This window comes from Corapipo altera, unplaced genomic scaffold (assembly GCF_003945725.1).
Source record: "Corapipo altera isolate COAL_440 unplaced genomic scaffold, ASM394572v1 50, whole genome shotgun sequence".
In the NCBI taxonomy this organism is placed as follows: Eukaryota; Metazoa; Chordata; class Aves; order Passeriformes; family Pipridae; genus Corapipo; species Corapipo altera.
The window spans coordinates 7,246,878-7,270,641 of record NW_020884889.1 but is presented as its reverse complement, the minus strand read 5'-3'; the positions used below and the strand labels follow the sequence as shown (position 1 = coordinate 7,270,641).

The 23,764-nt window shown below is 39.6% G+C and overlaps 1 protein-coding gene across 3 annotated transcripts in view; it reads right to left on the bottom strand.

Moving 5' to 3' along the window:
• Positions 1-1,267: 1,267 nt before the first annotated feature.
• The window catches only part of ZFAND6 (zinc finger AN1-type containing 6), a 35,999-nt gene continuing 13,502 nt past the window's right edge, over positions 1,268-23,764 (bottom strand). For 2 of the 3 annotated variants that reach the window (XM_027644249.1, XM_027644247.1), the window contains 5 exons: positions 12,013-12,182; positions 10,970-11,081; positions 8,731-8,831; positions 2,440-2,553; positions 1,268-1,832 (listed from right to left, as the gene is read on the bottom strand). In XM_027644249.1, the coding sequence (XP_027500050.1) occupies positions 1,684-1,832; positions 2,440-2,553; positions 8,731-8,831; positions 10,970-11,081; positions 12,013-12,163 (627 nt within the window). In that variant the 5' untranslated portion in view covers positions 12,164-12,182 and the 3' untranslated portion in view covers positions 1,268-1,683. Of the gene's footprint in view, positions 1,833-2,439; positions 2,554-8,730; positions 8,832-10,969; positions 11,082-12,012; positions 12,183-23,764 lie in introns of those variants that run through there. The other variant, XM_027644246.1, reaches the window with a different exon arrangement.

Below are 23,764 nucleotides of genomic sequence, written 5' to 3'. Positions count from 1 at the left end.
GTGCTTTATCTACTAATTGCCAGCCATAGCTTTTAGAAAGCATTCTGAATTTTAAAGGATGGAGCCAGCTTTGATTAAAAATTTAATGTTTTAAATAAAGCCATGCAATTACATTTATTTCACAAATGCTTTAAAGCAACAGCAAGTCAGCCAGTGAAATTTCAACTGCAGATCAGTACCATTTGGAGGAAGTTGGTGCTACTTTAGTGTGGTGTTAGGTTTGGTGATAAGCAACACTGGCTGAAGTTTCCCTGGCACTACAGAAACCACCTCAAAGTTATGGAGAAGAGCAGGGGGGTTGAAGGGTTGAGGCACAGACTTTAATCTCACGACACCTGAAGAAAGACACTTACTGAGCACCTTCACAAGACAATAAAAGAACAATTCCTCCTGCAGTGCTGTCTGTCAGATAGTGGATCCCAAACCCCACGGTTCAATTTCCTAGAACCAGAATCACACCCATGGCTGCTCCACATCTCCACTGATCACATCAGTTTTACCTGCAGGTCTGCCCCAGCTCAAGTACATTGTCACAAATGACCCAAACTCCTGCATATGAGTGACACACTGCATGGGAAGCACTCCCTGGGCAGAAGCAACACACAAAGTAAAAAGCTTCTGGAAACTGGTGTCTGATAGTTACAAGTGAAAAGGTTAAAAAAAAAAAAAATCAACAGTTAGTTGGCATTGGGATACACATGATTGCTGTGAATAAATACACTGTAAGTAAAGAAATCACCAGTGGAAGGTCCCCATTAAAAGAAAGCAAGAGAAATCCAAGTTATATATGCCAGTGACAGCCACAGGGGCTCAGATTTTTTTAAATTTTATTTAATCAAAGTTAAGACGTGGATAAACATAAATACAGCACAGGTACTTCAGATCATTCTTCATATTTGTGTACAGACAAACTGATGGATGAAATCCCAATGAAAACTGCAGTCAATGAAGTGCATACAGCCTTCCCCCCACACACACAAAAACAAACCCCAATTAAAAAAAAAAAACAACAAAAAATCCCCCACACAATCTCAGCACACACTCTCATTACAAATGATTCATACATAAATAGGTAGAGGGTGCAAACAAGCTAATATGCGAACATGTATAACCTCTCGTTAATGGGAAAAAAAACCAGAAGCAGCCATAATGATTAAAATACATTCAGTTACTGATAACTAGTTGTGCCATACAAGGCATTATCAAAAAAAAAAAAAAAAAAAAAAAAAAATGTGTGTGCCAGAAAAGACATAAACAAAAAAAAAAAAAAAAAAAAAAAGGAAATTGTGCTGCAGAGAAAAGCTATATACAACAAGAAAATAAACTGCAAAGTTAACGCATGCATGTTTTATCCTGGAAAAGCACAGCCCTCCAATATTTTCTCCACGTTTGTTATAAAAGCCCTCTGCACTCAACTAAAATTAAAATGATCTTAAAGGATAATATTTGTAAAGTTTACTTAAGTCTTCAGCCACAGAAAACTGCAATGAAAATAATGTTCAGAGTCATTTTCAAAACAAAAAAAAACGAAAACAAAAAAATCTATTCATCTGATGACATGCATGATTAAAAGGTCTAGGCAAGATACACTGCTCTACGTTCCTGATGACTAAGGAAAAAAGCTCAAGTCAATTTAATCTGCAGATGGTCAAAGGATTTTTGTATTCCAGCAGAAGCAGCAGTTCAGATCTTCTGGATCTTTTCCCCAACAACTACAGGATTCTCTTTTCTGATCTTCTCAGCAGCATCAGCTTTGTAATTGTAAGAGCAACTGTGTACATCTGAGTAACGGTGCATTCCACAGTAAACGTTCCCACACCGACATTCGAACCCTGTGGACAGAAACAGCAGCTTAGACATTTCAACATTCTTAATTACACTGGCTTGTTTTAAATCCTGAATGTATTCACTCACTAGCAATAAATCTCAGTCACCAGTGTCAATCAGCCAAAGAGCCTCTGCTGCAGAAAGCATAAGAATCACAAATAATACATTTTCAAGTGATCACAGGAAGATTTGATTTGACCATTCCTTCCTATCACACAATACACTAGTATAGAACATATTCCTAGACACCTCGTGCTCTTTTCTTTCTTTATGAACCTTCACCCTGCAGAACTCAAGTTCTGAGGCCCTTTCACTTGACCACTGCAAAGCTGGTTAGTGAAGGGCAGCAAACTATCATCCAGTTCCTCAGCTAAGCAGAGTTCCTAAGGGAAGTATTTGGAATTATGAACTTCACTTAAAGACAGGAGGCTGAAAAACAAAATAATACATGAATAACTAATCTAGCAAGAGTCAGCAGAAAGCATCTTTGACTAAGTGTTATCTCAAATCAACATCGAGACGACTATGCCCCATCTTCCCTTTAAGAGAACATTTCAAAGGTCCAAGGCTTTGAACAACAAATCTCAGAAAACTGAAATCAGTATTTCTTACCAGTAAGTCCAACCTTCTTCCTGCACATGAAACAACGATTCTTTTTCTGTTTTGGTTTGTCAAGCGACTTGTCTTGTTCTTCAGGTGTAGGCTCTGCATTCTCTGACACTGAAGCTGACATTAAAGAAGTTAATAAGAACAGTGGAAAAAAAAGTCTGTCTCTCCCCTCCTCTAAGTCCTACAGTAATTTAAAGTTCATGATGTACAATTAGCCATTTTTCTGCAGCTTCCATGCCTGAAGTGTAATGGTGTCTCAGCAGTGACTGCAACTCCCTCCTTCTAGACCGTCAACATAATTTAAGGGGAGGATTCACTACATGCTCACATAAAGTTCACAATACAACAACACCATAAAAAACTCAGAGTAATTAAACATTAGGTTTAAGAGTAAGATTCAGATATGGGAAGAAAATCCAGCACCCCAGTGTTTCCCCACAGTTTACCAGCCCAGTTCCCACAATCTGCTTGTAAGAAGCACTGTATGTAACAGGATTGGTTGAGCCAAACACTCTCTTTCAAATCCTGAATCAACACTATTTTTGCTGAATGGTGCAACACTGAGACCACATAGAATGCAGTGTTTCAGAACAATCTCTACCACTGTGATGCTGCTGCTCTTGCACACCTGGAAAAAGTCTACACAGGAGCTAGTCACTACCTGGGGTGAGAAACATCAGCTCTGGATACACAGACTTACAGGGAGGAACTACACTGTCCTGAAACACAGAAGGAAGCAGGTGAACACCTAATTTTAGGTGTTCACCTGCTTTTGCTAAGGCAGGTGAACCTACTTTAATGTTCTCTCACATCTAAAAGAAACAGGTTATAGGTTGTATGGGAGAATACAAACAAGTAATGGTAGTATTTGCCTGACCCAGGTAAAAATAGAAGTTGGCTGCTTTTCCTCCAGTATTTGCACATTCCTTACACTACAAAACAGAAATAGAAATCAAAACCCCCAACTTCATTTCAAGAAGGGCTAAGAGCCAACCTCTGCCTAATGAGACCACAGCAGAACAAGTCTCCAGTGAGTAAGGCACACAGAAGTTAGGAGTATTTGCAGCAAAGAACAAAAGCAAGCTCCAGCTGGGAGAAATGTCAATGCAAGCAGAGCTAGAACCAGTACTGTGAGGAAAGGAACACAACAGTAAGCTCAGACATTTGTCAGGGAAAAAGCTGCAGGAATCTGTGCAGTTGGACTTTTGTTCAGCAGAGACTGTCAGATGCAGTTCTGTGCTAGTTCTACGCCAGTCGACAGCTCTTCTGCATGACAATCCCAGTGGGGTTTTTCCTGTGCTGCTATTCTGATGATTTTTTATTTTTAAAGGAAAGGGCACATATAATTTTGTCTATGTATCAAAACATAGTCTGTACTAAGCAACATCAATGGGTAGCAAGATACCTGATCACCAGCAAAGACTTTGCCTGAGGGGACAGTATATTCCACAAGTTCATCTAGCAAAGATACTATTACACATGGTTTATTAAATCCTTTTAAATCACCATGTATGTTACAAGAAGAGCTTTTCTTTGTCCTGAAATTTCTAACAATTGATAGTTGGCAAAAAAGCTTCAATGGCTTTAAAAGGCTGTAAAGGGCACATTCCTGAGTGGACAGATAATATCCAAAGGTTTTCAAGATAAGAATCAAAAGCAGCAAGGACTAAAATAGGAGAGATAAGTACCAGAAGGGGCAAGCAAGACTTACTCAAATGAACTTTTGCAGCTTTATATGAAACAGACATTGCAGTGTTTATTAATTCATTAAGGCAGCTCCATGCCATGAATTAGCCTCTAGCAGCTAACATTCTCAAGCTTGCATTTCCTGTTGTAGCAAAATCCAGTTACCTCAATATAAGTTTCACTAAAAGCCTCTGTAACTATTTGCTAAATTTAGGGAAAACTGGCACTCTTCCCTGCATAACAAGGCTCTCATACATACTTACATTTTCTTTGTGCGTATGGCTCTCACATTAAAAAGGTTTAAAAATATTTAAGAGCTGCTGCTCAGTGTAGAACTGAGTGGGAAGATTCTTCTACTGTGCCACAAGTCACTCACTTCGTATCTACTGTAGTAACCATAAATTTTAGGTCTCAATTTGCACAGAAGCCAGAGATTTGACTCAAAATCCTCGATGACAATCATGAATATCCCAACCACTAAGACACCCTTAGATGACCAAGTGCCAGTGGTTCAGTGCTCAATCTATAAGCTAGCTGTGATGACCACAACAGAATAAAGGCAGGTAAAATACAAGACTGCCCAGCAGCTTGGAGCTTGCAGGAAACATGTTGCAGCCACTCCCAGCTGCTGGACTTCATCTGGATTCCAAGATGCTGCTGCCTGCTTTCCTTGAACAAAAGTCCTCCCTTCCCCCAGCCCCAGCTCTGCCTTTAGCCAGAGCACAGAAGCACCGGCAGCACCAGTACAGGGTGCCAAACCAAAAAGGAGTAAGGCATGAACACACACTCATTTTTCTGGAGCTGACAAGTTGAGTTGGCTGCTAAAAGTCCCCTGATTTACAGAACGTGTTCTTAGCAGAACAAGCAGAGTCTGGATTTCCTCCTAAAGGTAGAAGCTTTTCCTGCTTCTTTGTTTGTGCCAACCCTGCCTGAACTTCAGTGTGCTCTGGCTGACCACAAAAACAGCACCCGCAAGACAGAGCTCACTCCAGCCCTTGCAAATCCCTGAAGGCACAACTCAGCTCCCTGTGTGTGCAGCAAGACTCCTGACACCTCATCTGTTCTCTTCTCTCTTTGGATGTTTTACATTTATCACCCCTGCATAACTAGGCAGAGCCTCTTAAAGAAAAAGGTTCCTTATTCCCAAGGAAGAGAATAAAAAGCTACATTTAATTCTTAAGAGCACCTGATTAGATGGCCTAGGAAGAAGAATCCCCACTCCACCAGACGAATGAAATGTGAAGTTAATCCTAAGCAGAAGATCACTACTTCCTAACATTTTAACACTAAACTCAACTAATCAGCCTAAAATACACTATTTCAATGTTAGGAAGAGGCAAATTAACTAAGAGCACACTCATCTACAAAATTTAGCTTTAAATCTTTCCGTTGAATGTTTCCTCTCTCCCTGGAGCATTCATCCAGTATATCAGAATATCCTATACTGTTTTCTAGACTTATATCATAGTCATACTCTACCTCCCTGGTACTATCACAAAAATCTCAAGTATCCATCAATTCCTTTCCCATACTGTCTATTGAACCAGCCCTGATGAGGTCCACTGAAACTAAAGCCTTTAGTTCAACTACATTCACCTTTGGTCCAGGTTACCTCCACGCAAAATGCTGCAGTAGTTTAACTGTTTTAGTATCAATTTTTTAAACTTAGTCATCAATGACTGAATTAAACCGGTTTACCTCACTAAAACCTAAATGTGCCCAGTTATTCAAACCTAAGTTTGTACTCTGATTGTTCAAAATAGTAACCACACCACATCACGTGAGTGATGGCATTTTGCAATGCTCCTCTCCAACTCACAATAAGTTTAAAAATCAGAGGGGCTGTTCTGGCTTTCACAAGTTTTCAGCCCCAGACAGGTCGAGAGCCCATCTGTTAGTTCAGTTTATACTTTTAGCCCTATATTCTTCACCTGTAAGAGCTCCATAACGTATGTGCTGGAGTGCTCCTGCCTTCCACGACAAGTTTCTTTTACCTTTGAAAACCGCCCTGAAATACAAGGCATGAATCCTAACCTGGATGGTTTTAAACTCATTAATCCTAGGGAAGGGAAGTGCCTCTTTACCCGCTTGCAGGCTTGCTGGGAGGCAGCCCAGTTAATCCTCTGGCTAACAAATCAGGAATCCTGACTGGCTAATCCTAACAGGGCTGTAATGTTAAGCAAAAGGTACAACAGCCCAGGAGGCAATCTAAAATGAGTTGGAGAGATGCTCAGAATAGAAGACAGCTTCTAGAAAAGCTGGATTGTACTTAATGAGTTTCATTTTAGGTCATCTTTAATGGTATCTTCATGGTATTTAAGAACATTAAAGTTTAAAAAAAAGTCTAGTACTACTATCTAAGAACATCTGAGCTTTTTGCAGTGTTGCATATCTACAAGTATCACCACGGAAATACTGACTGTAAAGTCTAGACTTATATTCTATAGTTTTTCCTCTATTCTTTTGCAATGCATAAATCAAAGAAAAACAGATCTGAACTGCTCTTTGGGATTTTTATCCCCTCATAGTTTTAGCTTGTCTGCAAACAGCAAGGACTGCGTGCACACAGCACAAGTCCCATTTATCTGTCTGCTTTAGAAAAGTAATAATAGTAATCTAAGAAAGCTTAATTGTTCACCCAATCTTTCTTTCAGTGCTGTTGTAGCCTGGTAATTTTTGTTTTAATGGTAAGTTACGGGGAACTCAACTAAATACAATACATGACCTTACACAAGCAGCATAGAACAATTTGCCCCAGAATTCCCACAAGGCAAGATTTTAGCAGAATAAATACTGAACAAGTCATTAGAACAGACATAATTTCTCCTTTTCTTACCCTAAATCAACAGAAGTAGCATTAGATGCTCTTCAGTCTGGGACCAATTACCACACTGTTGTGACTTTTTAATTTTTTTTTAGTGCTAGAAAGTCAGGCAATACTAAAAGAACTCGGATTCACATGTTTGTATTATATTCTTGACAGCAGCCTGAAATTCAAATGTGGGGAAAATAAAAGAAACTTTAGGATGCACAACTGTGACAGCAATTCAATGAAATCCTCTTAGCATTCATTCTAAGCTGCTTTCTTTCCAAACTTACATTTTCAAATCAAAATATTTAAACCTGGAAACACTACATTTCCTATAATTTTCAGTTAAGGGATAGCACAGAAGAAACTCCTCAGGAAATAAGGCTGACCCTGCCACAGTGAGTTATAAATAGGGACTGTAATTTAGAACTGCAACTACATGGTGGTGGTATTCTTAGTTTAGAAACTAGGGTACAAAGAAAAGGACACAGGACTCAGCTGAGTAATCTAAACACCTGATATAGGTTGATCCTTGAAGCACATACTGTAAAAAATGAAGATATGCCCCCCAATTAAAAGCTTTAAGTTGAGAAACCTATCTTACCTTCTACTAAGAAGAATGAGCTTTAAAGGTGGAGAATTAGAAGGAGCACAAATTTACCCAAATGAGTAAGAAGTGAACCTTGAGAACCATCTCAAAGATTAGTAAAAATAGTAAAGCATTAAAAACTTTTCTCCTAAGTTTTACAGTCACTGTTTGTGTGACCAAGGACATGGCCTTACCCAGCACAGCAGCTGACTAATGACTCTCACATTCCACCCCAAAAAAAGGGACAGGTCAGGTTTAGAAATATGAGAAGCAAAACTTTGATACCAGAGGTACACTGAAAGTACTAATATTTAGCATCTTTAAGTGGAATTACAAGTTGTATCTGTGGAAAACCCGAACTCTTATGTTTAGACAGAAACATAACTTCACCCACTAAAGCCTTAACTGTGTCAGCAGAAGTAAAGGCAGAATACTTACTGACTTACCTTTAAATACTTTTTATAATGTCTACAGGTTACAAATCTGAGCACATTTTGTATATTATCTGGCATTTTTGCATTTCCGAAAAAATATTATTAAAAATTTTTAGTCTTAAGCTCTGAAAGCTTGCACAGAGAAGAAAGTAAAAAAACCAAAACCTTTACACTGTACCAGCAATAAGGATTTTAGGCCAATATAGTTAAAACAACCCACTCAGCCATTTTCCTTCAACCAAGCATAGTCTGTGGTTTGGTAATTTTATATTTGATAAAATGAATTTTAGCAGGTCAAAATATTACACCACTACAGTTCATAGGTGAAAGGTTCTTTTGTAGGTGTTTTCTGTTTCTAAAAGATATTAAAGCTGTTTTTGCAATGGTTATGTCATAACACCCTCTATCACAAATATGCTCATAAACCTCTGGTATCTGCTGCAAATGGTTCCTCTGAGAGGTAGCAGATACTCAAGACTCTACTTACATGTAATAGCTGTGGCATAAAGACAGAAAAAAAATGTTGATTTACAATGTGCATTTCCAACACCAATTAACACACTTGTTATGGCAGATACTGACATCACCAGTGAAACATAACAGTTTTCAGCTTGACTTGCCTTTTAAGAAAAGAAAGTTTATCCTTATTTTGCCTCCTGATTTCACAGAACATTTGGGTTTGAGAATCAGCCATCTCTTGAACAGGAATATATTAAGAACAGTCAAAGTTTAAAAACATTATTCCTAAGTTCTCCCTCTGAAAACTAGGCACCAACCTTGCAATTCTTCTGTCTCGGGTACTGTTTTGTCCACAGCCGTACTATCCGGTTGGGATGATGCTACAGATTCTGTTAAAAGTGACTGACTTGACACAGGGCTGGGGGGCAAAAGAAGACAGTTACAACTTTTATGATGCATTTCCACGTTCTTTTCCTGAAAGGGATACATTAGAGCACCTCTTGATGAAAAAGCATGCCAGAACTTCTCACACTCTGAAGTTGTTTCTATAATGATTTAAAAAACACCACAACCTCAACTGACAAAAAAGGTAAACATTTTTTGCATTCATACTAAATGCAATAAACCAGTTCAACTATAAAAAGGGAAATATTTTGGGTAGTTTGGCATACCATCTTTTTACACAGAAGCAACAATGCAACATTCAATATGCAAGGATTTTTATAACATAAGTCAGCAAGATAATTGTAGAGGAGCTACTTTTGGTGTTCTAGTGATAGGAATGAGAAGATTGCAGCATGTCTATGTTTCCAGCAATAAAGCAGCTGCAGCTGCACACAGAACCCTTTAGATTTTCACAGCATAGAGCAGTGCTGGCCAAACCTCCCCACCCTGTCAGTCACACTGTTAAATCACAGCCTGACTGAAAACTCACAGCTGAACACCCTGAACAGACATACAAGAAACCAATTCAATACCCGCAGTCGCTCCCAGCCAAGCTGCTCATCCAGGACAAGGCAGACCTGAAGTCCCAAGCAGGAGGTAGCCCTACCTCATTCACATTATTTGTTTCTTCCTTTCCACTTAGGGATTCACTTTGAAGTCAAACAATTGGATTATTGAGCAGCCCATGAGCCAGCAGACCATGACACTCCCCTAGCAGAGGTCCACAGCACAACCAGAGTACTCGAGTTGCAATTTTAACAGCCAAGAACTGCACAAAGGTCTTCAACTGCAGCTTTGGTTACACTGTCAACTTACTGTATGTGTCCTCAGAGTATTGTAAGTCTGAGGTATTCCCAGAGACTGAAGTTGAATTCCTACTTTTTATTTTGGAGAAAAAGCCAAATAAGTGACACCAATTCTTTTGAAGTACAAGTCCAAGAGCAACCATCCACTTATTTCTCCTGCAATCAAACCAGTGATCAATGAGGTGCTTTTATTCTCTTTCATGATTCTACAGAAGTTGTATGAGAACAAAGCCAAGGCACTGTAATTGGTTCAGATCTGTGCACTGACCTGGATGATTTTTCTTTTTATTACACACACCAGAAGAGTTGTTTCAAGGTAAGATATATATTTTCTATCCCAACTAGAAGTCTCAGAATGGAAAGACTAAATATAGCCTCAAGCATGGCACCTAGCTCTCGGTTCATATGCAGGATCCAAGCACGAGATAACACATCCTATAAAAAGCTAGGGAGCAGAAAACACAGTCTGAGCAGAATCAGCCAGCAATAACTGATGAAATCACCCTCAACCTGTGTTTTACTACATTCTGATTTTAAAAAAAAAAAAAAGTTGGAATGAGTATTTCTGCAAGTTAGCTTCCATAGTGTAACACACTAACACTTTTCACTCAAAAAATTTCCAAAGCACTTGAGTTGCTATTGGTTGTGTCATTCTGAACTGAAATGCTGCCACTAAATACAAATATTTAGCTTTTACAAATGGAGAACACTTAGTAAGTCTGAGTAGTTTGTAAGAGGACATTATGTATCCTTGAATAATCCAGATGGAAATTACTTGTTTAATAAGAAATCAGTCCAGTAGCACAACATGTACCAAGATTCAGAGATCAGTTCAGTAGCATAACTTGTACCAAGATTCAGATATCCTTTCCCTGTCCTAGTACTCTCCAATCTTTGTGAAACAACTGGCTCTTAACACACTATCACACATTTATTTATGAAAGCTCTAGTAAGCAGCTCTCTGCCATTTTAAAAAACCCTCAAATTTCTAAGGTGAAAAGAGCTCTCCTTTGGTAAACATACAACTGCAAGCTGTGGAATCAGAAGACTAGCCAGACAAATCTCCTCAGAACAGCATGAAGCTGGCAATGCTCCTATTTGAGGCTAAATTCTAAAGACAAATTTCCATCTGAATGCAAGATGAAGCTGAGAGATCTGCTAGTATTCACCATGAGATCCCATGCTTTAAAGTCAGCAGTCAGATCTTACACCTTCCCCTAATTCAGGTCCCAGCGTTTAAACTATGCAGGATCAGTACACTTCATTTCACCATCTTGACACAGATTTTTACATAAAGACACCTTACCTTGGCTGCATAGAGGGAGTCGATGTAGAATCTAAAGTGGACTGAGTTTCCTGGGTGCTGCCTTCTGTACACTGAACCGGTAAGGACTCGGTTATACTACTGACAGAGGCTGCTGGAAGACACAGACCAATGCAGAATGTGTTACACTACTTCCTGGGATTACAAAAGTTACACACTGCAATTACTCTTTGACCCCTATGACACCAGTCAGGAAAGTAATTGAATCTCTGCCTATATCATAATGAAACGTAACTTTACAAAAAAGTAATTATGTTTGGCCATATCTCGATCTCATTCCAGCCCCAGGCCCCTGGAACTTACACTGCGGAGAATTTTGAAGCTGGAGATTTAAAATAGTTACTATTTTTTGCTAATTAAAGCATCGACAAACAGCTTTCTCAGCATAAACTGCAGTATTCTGATGTAAGAAGCTTGGGGTTTGTTTGAAAAACCAAGATGGATCTGTGAGAAACACTAACATAGCATCCTAATGCCAAATTCAGATCCATTTTGAAGTTGTAGAACTTAGTTCCCCAGATTTCAATGCAAGCTTTTTCTTCAATTTAAAAGGTCAAGTTGAAGGAAAGGATAGTACAGAGGGCACTGGGCTAAAAAGAACAAAAAGTATCTGAAGATAAGGAGAAACTATCAAGTGTCTACAGGTTAATCCTTCAGCGTGAGACTGCAGAGATTAAATACCTGTATTTTAAATGCTTTTCACAAACATACCCCAAGGTAAATCTTATCTCTACTGTCAGTAATTTCAGGAAAAATACGTTGGTATTTTTTCTGCATTTTTAGATCTTCAAATTGGAAACACTCAAATGATTACCAAAGGTATTAGGAGTCTAATTCTGAGCAGATTAATCGCAGCACAATCATATTATGAGCATTTCATCCGCGCTCATTCCATGAGGGAGCGCGAACCGTTTTACTCAAGCATCTTAATGCTCCTAACATGTAGTAGTTGGACATGAGCAAGGAGCTGCTGTCCACTGTGTCAGTCTGAGCTGCTCAAACACACGTATGTCAGTGTTACTTACCAGGAGGGCTAATTCTACCATTACTGTTCTGCCTTTGAAGATGTTCTTTGTAGCACACCGAACACATGCCATTTGTGCGAGGATTCCCGTAAAATCCGCAGCCAGTGGAACAAAGCATAGGCACTTGGCTACGGTTCGTTTCTTGAGCCATTTTCCCTTCTTCTATAAACCTGAAATTGATACATACAACCCGGTATTTAGAGGCCTGAGAAAACCTTTCTTTTACAGTTGACATTTGGAAATCTGAAGTTTCCCACAGCTCAGCAAAAAGATCTTCCAGAATAAATGCCTTGTGGGTAACTCAGTGCCCTTCCCCAAGAAGTCTATAAAGTCTGCCCAGTACCACAAATACAGTCATCTGTGGGCTTTGCATGACCCACACATTCAGACCCTCCCAGCCCCACCAATTCATGTTCAATATATACCCACAAAGAAAATCTGTTTTAGCAAATATTGGAAGTATCACTGCATCTGTCAGTCAGGTAAGGGGAGACAGGTGAGGGGGACAACTCAGGTTGAATTCTCCTTGAAACCTGAACACCTAATACTGTGCACGAGAACTGTAAAATGAGAGACCAGCATGGTAACACAGGCTTACTTACTGCATAATAATTATAATTACCAGTGGTCACGTGAATTCACACGTCACTGTTTAGTCACTGCGTCATTAGTGAAAGACAACATGACTTCTTACCACAAACCCCGTGTTATGATTTTTCACAGGCAAAAAAAAAAACAACATCCTTTCAGTCAAAAAAATGAGACCAGGTACACATACCTATTTATCAAGTTTGTGGGAAAACCTAGAGATATATGAGTTGCCATGATATTTAACATCCTTAGATTTAATCTTCAACTGTATAATTTATATGTTTTTGTTCCTGGTTTGTATTAAGAAGGTTTACAGATATTTACAAGAAAACTAGAGCAAATAACCATTTTCATCACTATTCTGAGCCTCCTAATTATTATCAAGTGATCTAACTTGTAAATCAGTTTTGACATCTGTCACTTGGTGAGATGAAATTAATTTTCCATTTTTTGCCCCACTCTATAAATATACAATTGCCCTTTAAATCAGTTTTGAAAGAAAAAACAGTTTCTCATTAAGAAACTATGTATATTAAGGTATCAATTATTTTATTCAAGATCGACTTGGGTCAGTCATTTTATATTTCCTGATTAAAAATTAAGCTGAAGCATGTGTGATTTTAACTCTTTAAGTCAAACCAAAAATGAGCAATATTATTAAAAAAAAAAAGCACATCAATCTTTCAAGTAACATCAGTATACATTTCAAAAGAAAAGAAAAACAAAACAGAGGGAAAGTGGTTTCAAGATAGTTGAATACTTCACCAATTGCCATGTTATAAAACTAGATTAAACCACAGTAAGAAGCACCAGGGTAAAAAAATATTTCCTTTTACATAAGATGCATTTGGCTTCAAATACAAACAACTTTCCCATTACTTTGTTTCCAGACAAATCTCCTCATCTCCTCTCACACCCACACCCCACTGCATTTTGGTTTTATTTCCCCAAAACATATGAAATTGATACCAAGAGCAAATCTCTGGGTTGCAAAGCCAACAGTGACACAGAAACAAGTCAAGTCTTCTGCTCACAGCAATAAGTGACTCTTAGGATGTGAAGGTGTTCAAGATATATGATAAGGAAGATGTACAGGCAAGAAGACAAAATCTGATAGTACCTTTTTCAGCTTCAACCTGCAATTAAGCTTATTTCAGCTGCTGACTGCACTCCCCCACCCCAATATAGAAGCACTTGCTTTCGACATACAAAGCCCCCATTGACCTCACAGGACAGCTAAATTTGATTTTGCTGAAGTACTGTACTTGTAGCTGAAAGACCACTTTCATTCCTGCCTTTCCCCAGACAGCCCTTCAGAGTGAAACTGCAAGTAGTGCATGTGGGAATTTAATTTTTTTGCTGGGTCCAACATTCAGCAAAGCCATTTCAGGGTAGCTTAAATGAAGACGAGTTTTCTGTGCTTTGGTAACTAGAAAGAATTTAAGGATGAAACCTTATGCAAGTCACTCTTGGCATAGAATGTTTAAGATTGAAAGACTAATTAAAAACACTTTCGACTGAGAATTTCAAGTGCTAATAGAGATTCAATGTCACAATACACATATTAATTTTAGGCAGCAGCATATTAAAGAACCCTACCACACTAACTTTCAAAATGTACCACGACTGCCTTTCTGTTCAATATCAGCTTCAAGCAACACACAGGAACTCAATAACAGCACCAGCTACTGCTAATATTCCCCAACACAATGCTGCTGAAGGGACCAGGTGCTAATACAAACACAGCACAACAATCTCTAAGATGGATGTAAAAAGATAAATAATTCTGCTCCCATTCAATAAACAAATTGTGAAAGGTGCACAAAGATGCCCAGATGAAAAACAAGAAAAGCTGGCCTGAGTTCCAGCTAAGCCAGTTCCCAAGTTCATTAACCAGTGGGTACTGTCACCAGCCAAAGCACAAGCCACTGGCATGAGCTTCCAGAACACTTAAATCTCCAAGGGGAAGTGCCAGGGATTCTTCTGAAGAGTTTTAATAAGGGCCACAGGAAGCAGAATATCCTTCATTGGTTGCTAATATTTGAGGAATAAAAAGAAGAGATAGGATCAAACTGATGCAATGTTACAAAGTCAAATGAGAAAGAAATCACACCAACAAAGCAGTTGGTTGTGTTTGAAGGGGACAATTGTGTACAATCCTCCACACCAGCTCCAGTGCTCAGCTGGACCCTCACCCACCCAATTAGTGCCATGAACTACAAAAAAAAAAAAAAAAAAAACCAGGAAAAAAAAAAGGGCTATCACCACCACATACAGTTTTCTGACAGTTCAGTGAGCTCAATCAGATCACATACCAAAACACAAAAAGTAGAAAGCACAAAAAGGAGGAAAACCTCTGGAATTTATGTGAGGGATGACATGTGACCAGGGGGAACAACACATTTTTGCAGCCTGTAAGCTGCTGAGATGGTTGAACTCATCCATTTGAACCCTAAAGCCACAGAATGCCAAACCAGTATAATAAGCTCTCACTCCCTCTCCCTCATGCTGTGCCCTCCCTTTCAGTGCTCACATGCACCAAAATGAAACAAGGAAGTGATCAAACTTAAAGTCAACCACTCCATCTTCTGCCAATTAGTTTCACCACAGACTGGTTTCTCAGCTGGTTTGTCACGTGTGCTGTTTGGGCAGGAGAGAGGGTCTAGCTGCAGACACGTGTGGAGCCACTTGTTTCAGCAGCAGAGAGGCTTAAGGAATTAGGAGAACCACTAGCCAAAAACAGGCATTGAGAGAGATCCAAGTGCTGGCAGTTCCTGGCACTGCACCTCAGACATACCTCTCCCGTACACATCCACTCCCTCCCTCGGGAGGGCAAGGGCCGGGATGACACAGCACTGAGCCTCAGGGACTTCTCCTCCCCACCGCCTGGGCAGGAGGCAAACAGCCACAGGCAGAGCAGCCGGACTCTGTCCCCAGCTCAGCAAACACGAACAGCAGGAGATCATTGAACAGATGTTTTTGGGGGAGGGAAGGACCTCCAATCACCCCAGTTTTTGGCTCAGCTTCAGATTTTTGTCTCAAAACTGTCCATAATTCCTCATGCAGGGAGATCCACAGTATCGCTGAGCCCAAACATCCCATAAGCCAGTAACGGTGGGCAGTTGCTGCTGGAACAGTGCAGTGAAAGGGGCAAGCCCACTCCCACTGCTGCACACCCCTGCCCCTGCCTCCAGTCAGATCAGTTCAGCCATCTGATGGAAAAAACAGGACTATTTATTCTGGTGGACCGGAGAGCTTGCTGATCTGACAGAAGATCAGCTCCAGAGAACTGACATACACTGCACAGGAAGTGACATGTCTAAAAATAGGACGACCCTCTTTAGGGGCAGTCAGCTCTCGCTGAGCATCAAGCCCACTGTAAAATAAATCCAAAGTGCAAGTGCATACCCTATTCTGTATTTCAAAACTGGTCTCCTAGTTTGGCTTCAGTATGAAACTGGAAGCAATTTCATACCTAAAGTGACTGCAAGGTCTTAGGATCAACATGACTACATGTATGTCCTACTTGTTTGAGGTGTCACAAAACAAACGTTGAACTTGTAAGGCTCCTGGAAATGCCTCTGGGCTCTGCCTGTTCCCCCCAAGCTGTGCTTGCACAACATGCACAGGGCAATTCTTTGAATTCTGAATGTTATTCTGAATGCAGAATTGGTTCATTTTAAAGAAAAAAACCCAGAACAACAGACTCTTTACAATATTTTAAGCACATTTCCCTGCTCTGCTTTGCAGTATAGTTGTATAACCAGTTGTACAAGCACTAATGAGAAGGAAGCATGTTAGAAGGAAGTGCAAGAGCCTCAAACAACTCCTCTCAGTGCAACCCCAGAACATCCACTCTGTTGAAGGTTATGGAATAAACTGGCTCTTTTTGCATTAGCTGATAAATTTAAGATGAAATTACCTCAATTTGCTTCTCAAAAATATTTATTGTTACTATAAGCATGGCAGGACATAGCTCTGCAGGCTAAGTCCTTCTTTGGTGCTTAAAGTCTACCCATTCCTGTTCTGGTCATACACAAACTTGATGCATCTATAAGGCCTTACTACTGCTGCTACGGGTCCCACCTTTCCCCCCTCACATCCTCAGAGTAAAGTCCTCTCTGTACCAAGCAAAAATATATAAAGGATGTTCCTGATAGTAAAATGTATAGAGCTGAAGCACTAAAGTAGGGTAACTCTTATGGCCATCAAGTTCCCTGAGGAAAGAGCTACCTCTTCCAATAGTTTGTAAAGTAAATAAAATACTTGTGTACATTCTTTTTCCACAGAGCAAGCACTGCAATACTGGTCTTCCCCCCCCATCTTCTTCTCTTTGTTTTAATTAAAATGTTTATATGCTACTAGTTTCAAATAACTGATACTCTAGCTTTATAGGCTTCAAATGTTAATCAGTAAGATCAGAGAGAGCAGCATTTAGCAGGATTAAACACACAAGGTTTAGGAATAATCTCTTTTCCCCCCTTCTCAACAAGGAAAATAGAAGTCCCACACACAGAAGCCAGCCTTCTGTTCAGCTGTCTTCCCCAAAGAAAATGGTCTCCTAAATTCCAGTTATCCTCATATTTGAGGCTGTGGTAAGAAAATGAGATCCTTACATCCACTACCCCAGCTGAAGTACTGTCTTGTGTTCTGCAAACACTCCTAAAATCTGTGACTGGTATGGGAAGGATCCCTCCCAAATGGTGAGGCTGATGAGACCACACAAATAGCATTCTGCCTCAGCACCACACCAGATAGTCTGAACCTCACTAACGCCAGCTCTGAAACTGCTTCTCAAAGAGAAAGCACAGCACTTGGTGTGAGCTACTCTTCCCTGCGAAAGACCAACACACTGACAGTTTTACCTGACACTCAACCCAAATAATTAATCGAATTTCAACAAGTGATTAAAATTTTCCCTCCTCTGTCATAATCACATCTATAATGAAACAGTTCAGCACTGATTTAAGTAGCACCAGTACTAATGGTCATTTTCTTTGAGCTAATGAAGCAAGGAAGAAATTGCAGAAGTGGTATTTTGCACTGCTTAAACATATAAAGCTTCATCCCGGGCACAAATAAAAGCAAGACACACAGTTGTACAGACACTTCACTTTAGAGTATGTACTGGCACAAACATCCAATACCACCTGTACCACCATATGAAAAGGCATGTTGGTACAAAAAACAAATAGGAAATGCATTCCTCTACAGGCTTATCAAAACAAATGGCAAAAAAAGGCCCAAGAGCAGAATTCTGTTGAATCTTGCTGCAGAAGTTAGCAGAGCATTGGCTGTGACTGAGGATATCACTCCATAGTGGAATTTGGTGCTCAGGTGTCCTGCTCAAAGCAGGACATTCTCAGGGTATAAAGCACTAGACTCACAATTTAATAGCAAGCTACAGAACAACCCTGTTTTCTTTTTACTTAGTTGCTGTCTCCCAAAAGGCTCCAATTTAAATTCACTGAGCAGTCATTTGTAGCTGCTTTAAGGCATTGCCATGTCCCAGCAACTTGCTGTGGAGCCAAGAAGAACTGGCAGATTTGAATAGGGGCCTCAGTCATTACAGCTCAGCCCAGCTTGCTGGTTGCAGTCAGACATGTCATTTCATCTACAGCTCACCCTGGCTAAAACACTGCAGCTGGTTCACATTTGCCAGCACAGCTATATGTGTATTACACTCTGACCCAATTTCATCAGAATGCTTTGAGTTAAAAAAAGTGAATATGGTTAAGGACCAACTATGCAAGCAGATCTGTAAGGGCAGCGACCTCTTTGTTCCTGTTAGCAGCAGAACACACAGCTGCTGCATTTTTCAAAACACAGGAGTGATCCAACTTCCTCAGCACCAAGAGAATCCATGCATTTTAAGGCTTTCCATTCATTTCAGTAGGCCTCCAGTATTCTTCCTGTCCACAACTAACTAAACTTAAGTTGCAATTAAAACTACTGAATTAGAATTTATATGATGACTTCGTATCAAAAACAAAATACTCACACTAGTGACCAAAGACTTACATAAGATCCTCTCTCAACTCACTTGACAAGTCATTCACTATCTACTTATGTTCCTGTCTATTCCTGTTGAACAGTTTTTTATTTTTGTTTCATGCATAGACTTATTTTAAAATCAAGCACTTTGATATATCAGACACTCCTAGCAGAAACTTCACAAAAAGACGGAACAAGTTACAGAAGTCTCTTTTCACCTCAAACTTAGGCAGTCAGCACGTTTAAATCCTTCAGTACACGAGTTAAAATATAGGTAAATTCTGGACTCTTAAGAAAGCTGTATCTCAGGTTTAAGATTACAGGAAGACTGTGAAAGAATCACACTACTGGAAAAGAGCCACACACGAGAGAAAGGGCGAGCTCAGAAGTGGCAGATGGACAGAAAAGAGAGAGTTCAGGTCTTAGGAAGGGAAAGAACACGAGCAACTTTCATAACTAATCTGAGCCAGAATATCATACAACCCAGGAACGCTTGGTATAGACAAAGCCTCCAGTGTTAGTGTGTATATTGCTATGTACAGCTGCCTGCTCTTGTACTCAAGGTTACACGAGGAACAAGAGAACATTTCACTACAACCTCTTCACTCTTACTAGGCAAGAACAAAGACACACAGATTCTATACTGGTATCAAGAGATCACTGATAATAAGGACTCAGCTTCTCATGCTTGTCTGCATACACTATTAATAGATGTTACTTTGAAACTGTAATTACTACTCGTAGCCACGCTTAACCTTTGCAAAGTAAGGATTACTAGACCCAAAGATTAACTGCTGTAGGTACCTCAGATTCTCATTCACCTCATGCAAAAGCATCAAATTACTTGCAGTGACCACTTGAAGTCTACAAACAAAAACCAGAAGTATAAGCAAATGTTACTTATTTAGTTTCCAAACTTTCTTGTAGTCACCGCACATAATAAAGGGGCAATTCCATGAAATTCACTATTGGACTGAAGATTAGTCCTAAAAGGAAAACAAATTTAACAGGCTAAGTAACATGTACATTTTACTACCTTGTAGGAGGAATCACATTTTGTTTATGCTGGATTTCAGAGGCAGAATACAGACAAGAGAATTTTCATGAAAGTGTTGGAATTCCAAAAAGCTACCACACAGAGCTACCAGTGTGATGGTGGTTTTTTTGCAGGAATGACCACTGCTTCAAGCTGAAGCATGTGCTAACTGCTGTAGCACCTAAAAGATTAAATACAGCACTCTGTATAAAGCCTTCAACACTCTTATTTATTTTCAATTTGAGCCTAAAGCAGCAAAATATAAGTCAAGACACCAAGGATTATCACTGTTAATACATTTAAGAGTGTACATTTGGACTTCTGTTGTTCAAGACTAACACTGCAGCACCACTAGAATTAGGCCCCTGCATATGACAGCATCAAAACTTTGTAACATTCAAAGAAACATCAATTTTATCTCTGACTTAGAAAACTTAAAAGCCTCTTAGATACTACTTATTCCCCAGCAGCACAATACATTTATAGGCAACCCCAGTTAATCCAGCAGACTCCAGTCAAGACCAGCACAGAGATGCTTTCAGAAAGAGCATCACCAATATGTTCTAAGATTCTGTCTCTTCAGTGATGACTATCAGAAAATCTAAGCTGACAAAGCTGCCTTTTTGGAGAGGTCAACCTGAATGCAAGTGAAAACAACAAAACAAAACTCACGCACACCACAAAGTCACTTCTTAGGTTCAAGAGAAAAACCAGCAAATAACCCTTGGGCTGGACACGTTTGTTTACAGCAAGACACGACAGGGACCTTCAATAAAAATAACTAGTTAAACATTAAAAACACTGAGAGCAACACAGTAACTATAATTGTTCTGTACAAAGTAAAGATAGTTTCTGAGGAATTATAGACAAAGAAAAGTCAACATGAGGAAAGAGCACGTCTTGTGTTTCGGGAAGCTGGTTTTAATCTGGTATCTTTGGGGGAGTCATGGTGAGAGAAGCCCAAGAGGCGTATCTGAGGAACACAGAGGACACCAGCCAGCCACCCCACTGGTCATGCTGTCCTACCCAAAGCACTGTATGCCCATACACAACCCAGAGGACAGTGTTTTTCTCCCAGAATATGAGGTTGTACTTAAGTTTAGCCTGCCCAGATCACACAAAATTTAAGGCTAAAGGCAGACAGGCTCAGCAGGCCCATTTTTGGAAAATGGTTGTCTGAGATGAGACTGCCTCAGAAACCTCACGAGAAGTTACACTTGCAATGGAATACCCAGCTACTGTTAAAAGAGCACACTTTTAGGGAGTGCTTGCTCTGGTGTCTCTGGTAAAGAGGATAAAAATTCAGGAGTTACACCCATTAGAAAAATCAAACCATCTCAGTAATTGCTTGGCAGCAGTCTGCTAAGTCAGCTCACACAAACCACAGTTTCCATCGTGTGTGGCTGAACCGGTGTCAAGCTGCACAAGCTGCAGATACTGCTCGAGAAGCTCTTTTCTTTCCTCTGGAGTTTGTGCCATCTCATACCTGTATTTTGGCACTCAGGTGCTGCAGGAATCCTTGAGTTGCCCTTTGTACTTCTACACAGCCCTATAAATAAATTTAGGGTTTACTTGAAATCTGTCAGTAAAGAAATGCCTTCTTTTAAAATGCTCTGAAAAAGTTAAAGGTTACTCTGAAACAGACCAGACAGGGCTACATTCTGCTTTCTTTGGCATCATATTTTGAAGCTGGTCATTTCAGAAATCAGAGGTTGTATAAAATTAGAACCAGGAGATTCAGGAATTCTCTACATTCCTTTAAAATACCAGGCCAAAGCTTAATGGATGCAGGAAAGCAACTCCATAAACTATCTTTAATGCTATATTTTAAAACAGGTTTTACTTTACAAGCTGATGAAGAATAATCTGTAAGAAGATTCAAACACTTACAAGATTACCCTCATAATTACTGAAAGAATAGATATAGATTCAGTAATCGCTTCCTTTGAGCTTCAGTGAATAAGTAATCTTCTCTCAATAGAGCATGAGTTTCACTTATTTTAAGCATATCAAACCCAGAAGAGATAAAAGCCGCTTTAACACGAGTTCCCAAAATAGACAGCTTCTTGTTAACAAAGCACCTGTTGCTGAGAACTGACAGTAAGCACAAAACATGTTATAATTTGTTTTTATAAACAGCAGTATGTAGAATTTTAATTAGCTTATAATGCTACAGTTCTATGTGGGCTTAATGCTAAGGGAGCTCCTGCTCTAATATCAGGGTTCCTGTGTGTTAATAAATAAAACCATCATCACAATCATCATTTCTGGTTAGGGCATCTTGAATTCAGCTTAACTCCCAAGAACACTGTGATTATCATGCATGATGTGTAGCTCTATCTAGAATTATGCACTATGTCTAATTTAAGTGTTCAAAATTATACAATACCCTTACTGTGGTTTGATGGGGAGCTCAACCTAAAGCTAAATCCTGACTAAACAAAGAGGGTATTTAAGGACAAGTTTTCAGTGTAAGAGGTATAAGTATGATGTTCCCTGTGGCAAAGCTGCATTCCTCATCTTCTGCAATACACCTAAATTTCGTCAAGGGACTTAAAGATGCTACTTTGTTTTAACCTTAATGCTATTCTAGGGGGTTTTGTTGTTGCCTTTTTTATCCCTTAATTATTATTTCAATCACTGGGGAAGTCAGCTTACACAATTCTAATTACTGGATGTCAATAGACTAAAATTTATCACCCTGCACAAAGCATAGGAAAATATTTCACAGGTGATCAGCAGCACCATGCTGGGCAACTGGTATTTATCCAACACTTCACTGTATTGCCAAGTTTCACCAAATATATGAATACACCAACTGGTCACACTGTGAAGCTTTGCATGTTTCCTTAGTTTCCCCTCAACTATTACTTTATACTGCCTGAAACAAGGGAACATCTAAACATCCAAGTGTAACCTAAACACATGCATTTAATATGTACTTATATGCAACCAATGCAATGGTTTCATGATACAGGTAATTTGGGGCTTTGGATACCTCTGCCACAGCACTGCAGTGGGACAGGGACGGATCTACGTTGAAGATTTCATTCCTCAAGAGCTTGGATTGGCTCTTGTATGTGGTTTATGGTGCTGCTCTGTGCCAGAAGAGTCAAAGTTAACAGAGCACTGCAGGAGGAAGGTGAACCTACCATGTTGGTGACAGAACTGAACTCTAAGGCATAGACTCACTTACAGCTTAAACCAAGGAAAAACGAACACATCACCAAGAGTGAAACGAGGTCAGAATGAAAATTAGTAAGAATTGCCTTGTGTCAGCTTTAACAACCTGAGACAGCAGGTAGGCATAAGGGACAAAGGAATGATCAGAAATTTGCTGTGAGACATACTCCTTTCTGAAGGTTTCCAAAACTCCCACTTGCTTAGATGGGGAGGTCATTATACTGTTTAAGAAAAGCTTAAATATTGGAAGTAATTTGATTGAGAGCAACTGGCATTTCTTCCCCCACTGCCACCATGGAACAGAAAATAGTTTTTTACACTTCTTCCCTAAGCCCATACAGAACAGACTGCACATATTTCAGTTTCTCAACTGTGGAGAAAGCCAGAGCTGACAGCTTTCGAGTAAAAGTCTGCATTGCAAACATTGTGCTTTAATCACCAGGGCATCCTTTTTACCTACTAATATTCCAGTTACGGTTCCGTAAACTGCCCTCCTGCAAGTCTGCTATTCATTCTGTTTCCAGACAAGATTCAGCTACGTGAGCACACATTTCTAGTACAATGTCTCCCCCACTTACTGTCCAGAACACTTAGATCAGCAAGTTAAGAGTACAATTGCCTAAAAATAGCATGGCTGGATGCCAATCCCCCCATTTATTCTGATGCTACCTTTGTACAGAGTTTTTTTCCCTACAATTCTACACAGAAAAATAAAGCCATAAATGGCTTCAAGGGAGGGACTTGTATCCAAAAGGCCAAGTTGATAAGTAGTGGCATGGGATTTCCCCTTTTTCCTCAAGCCACGTAAACAGAAATCTACATTTTTAGAAGCATTTTGAACAATAACTCTTGAAGCAGATCTGACTTCTCTTTTTATCCTCTTGCCATAGTGATTGTATTCTGCCAGAGAATAGACTGACACATAACAAAGTAACAGCACTTTCTAGA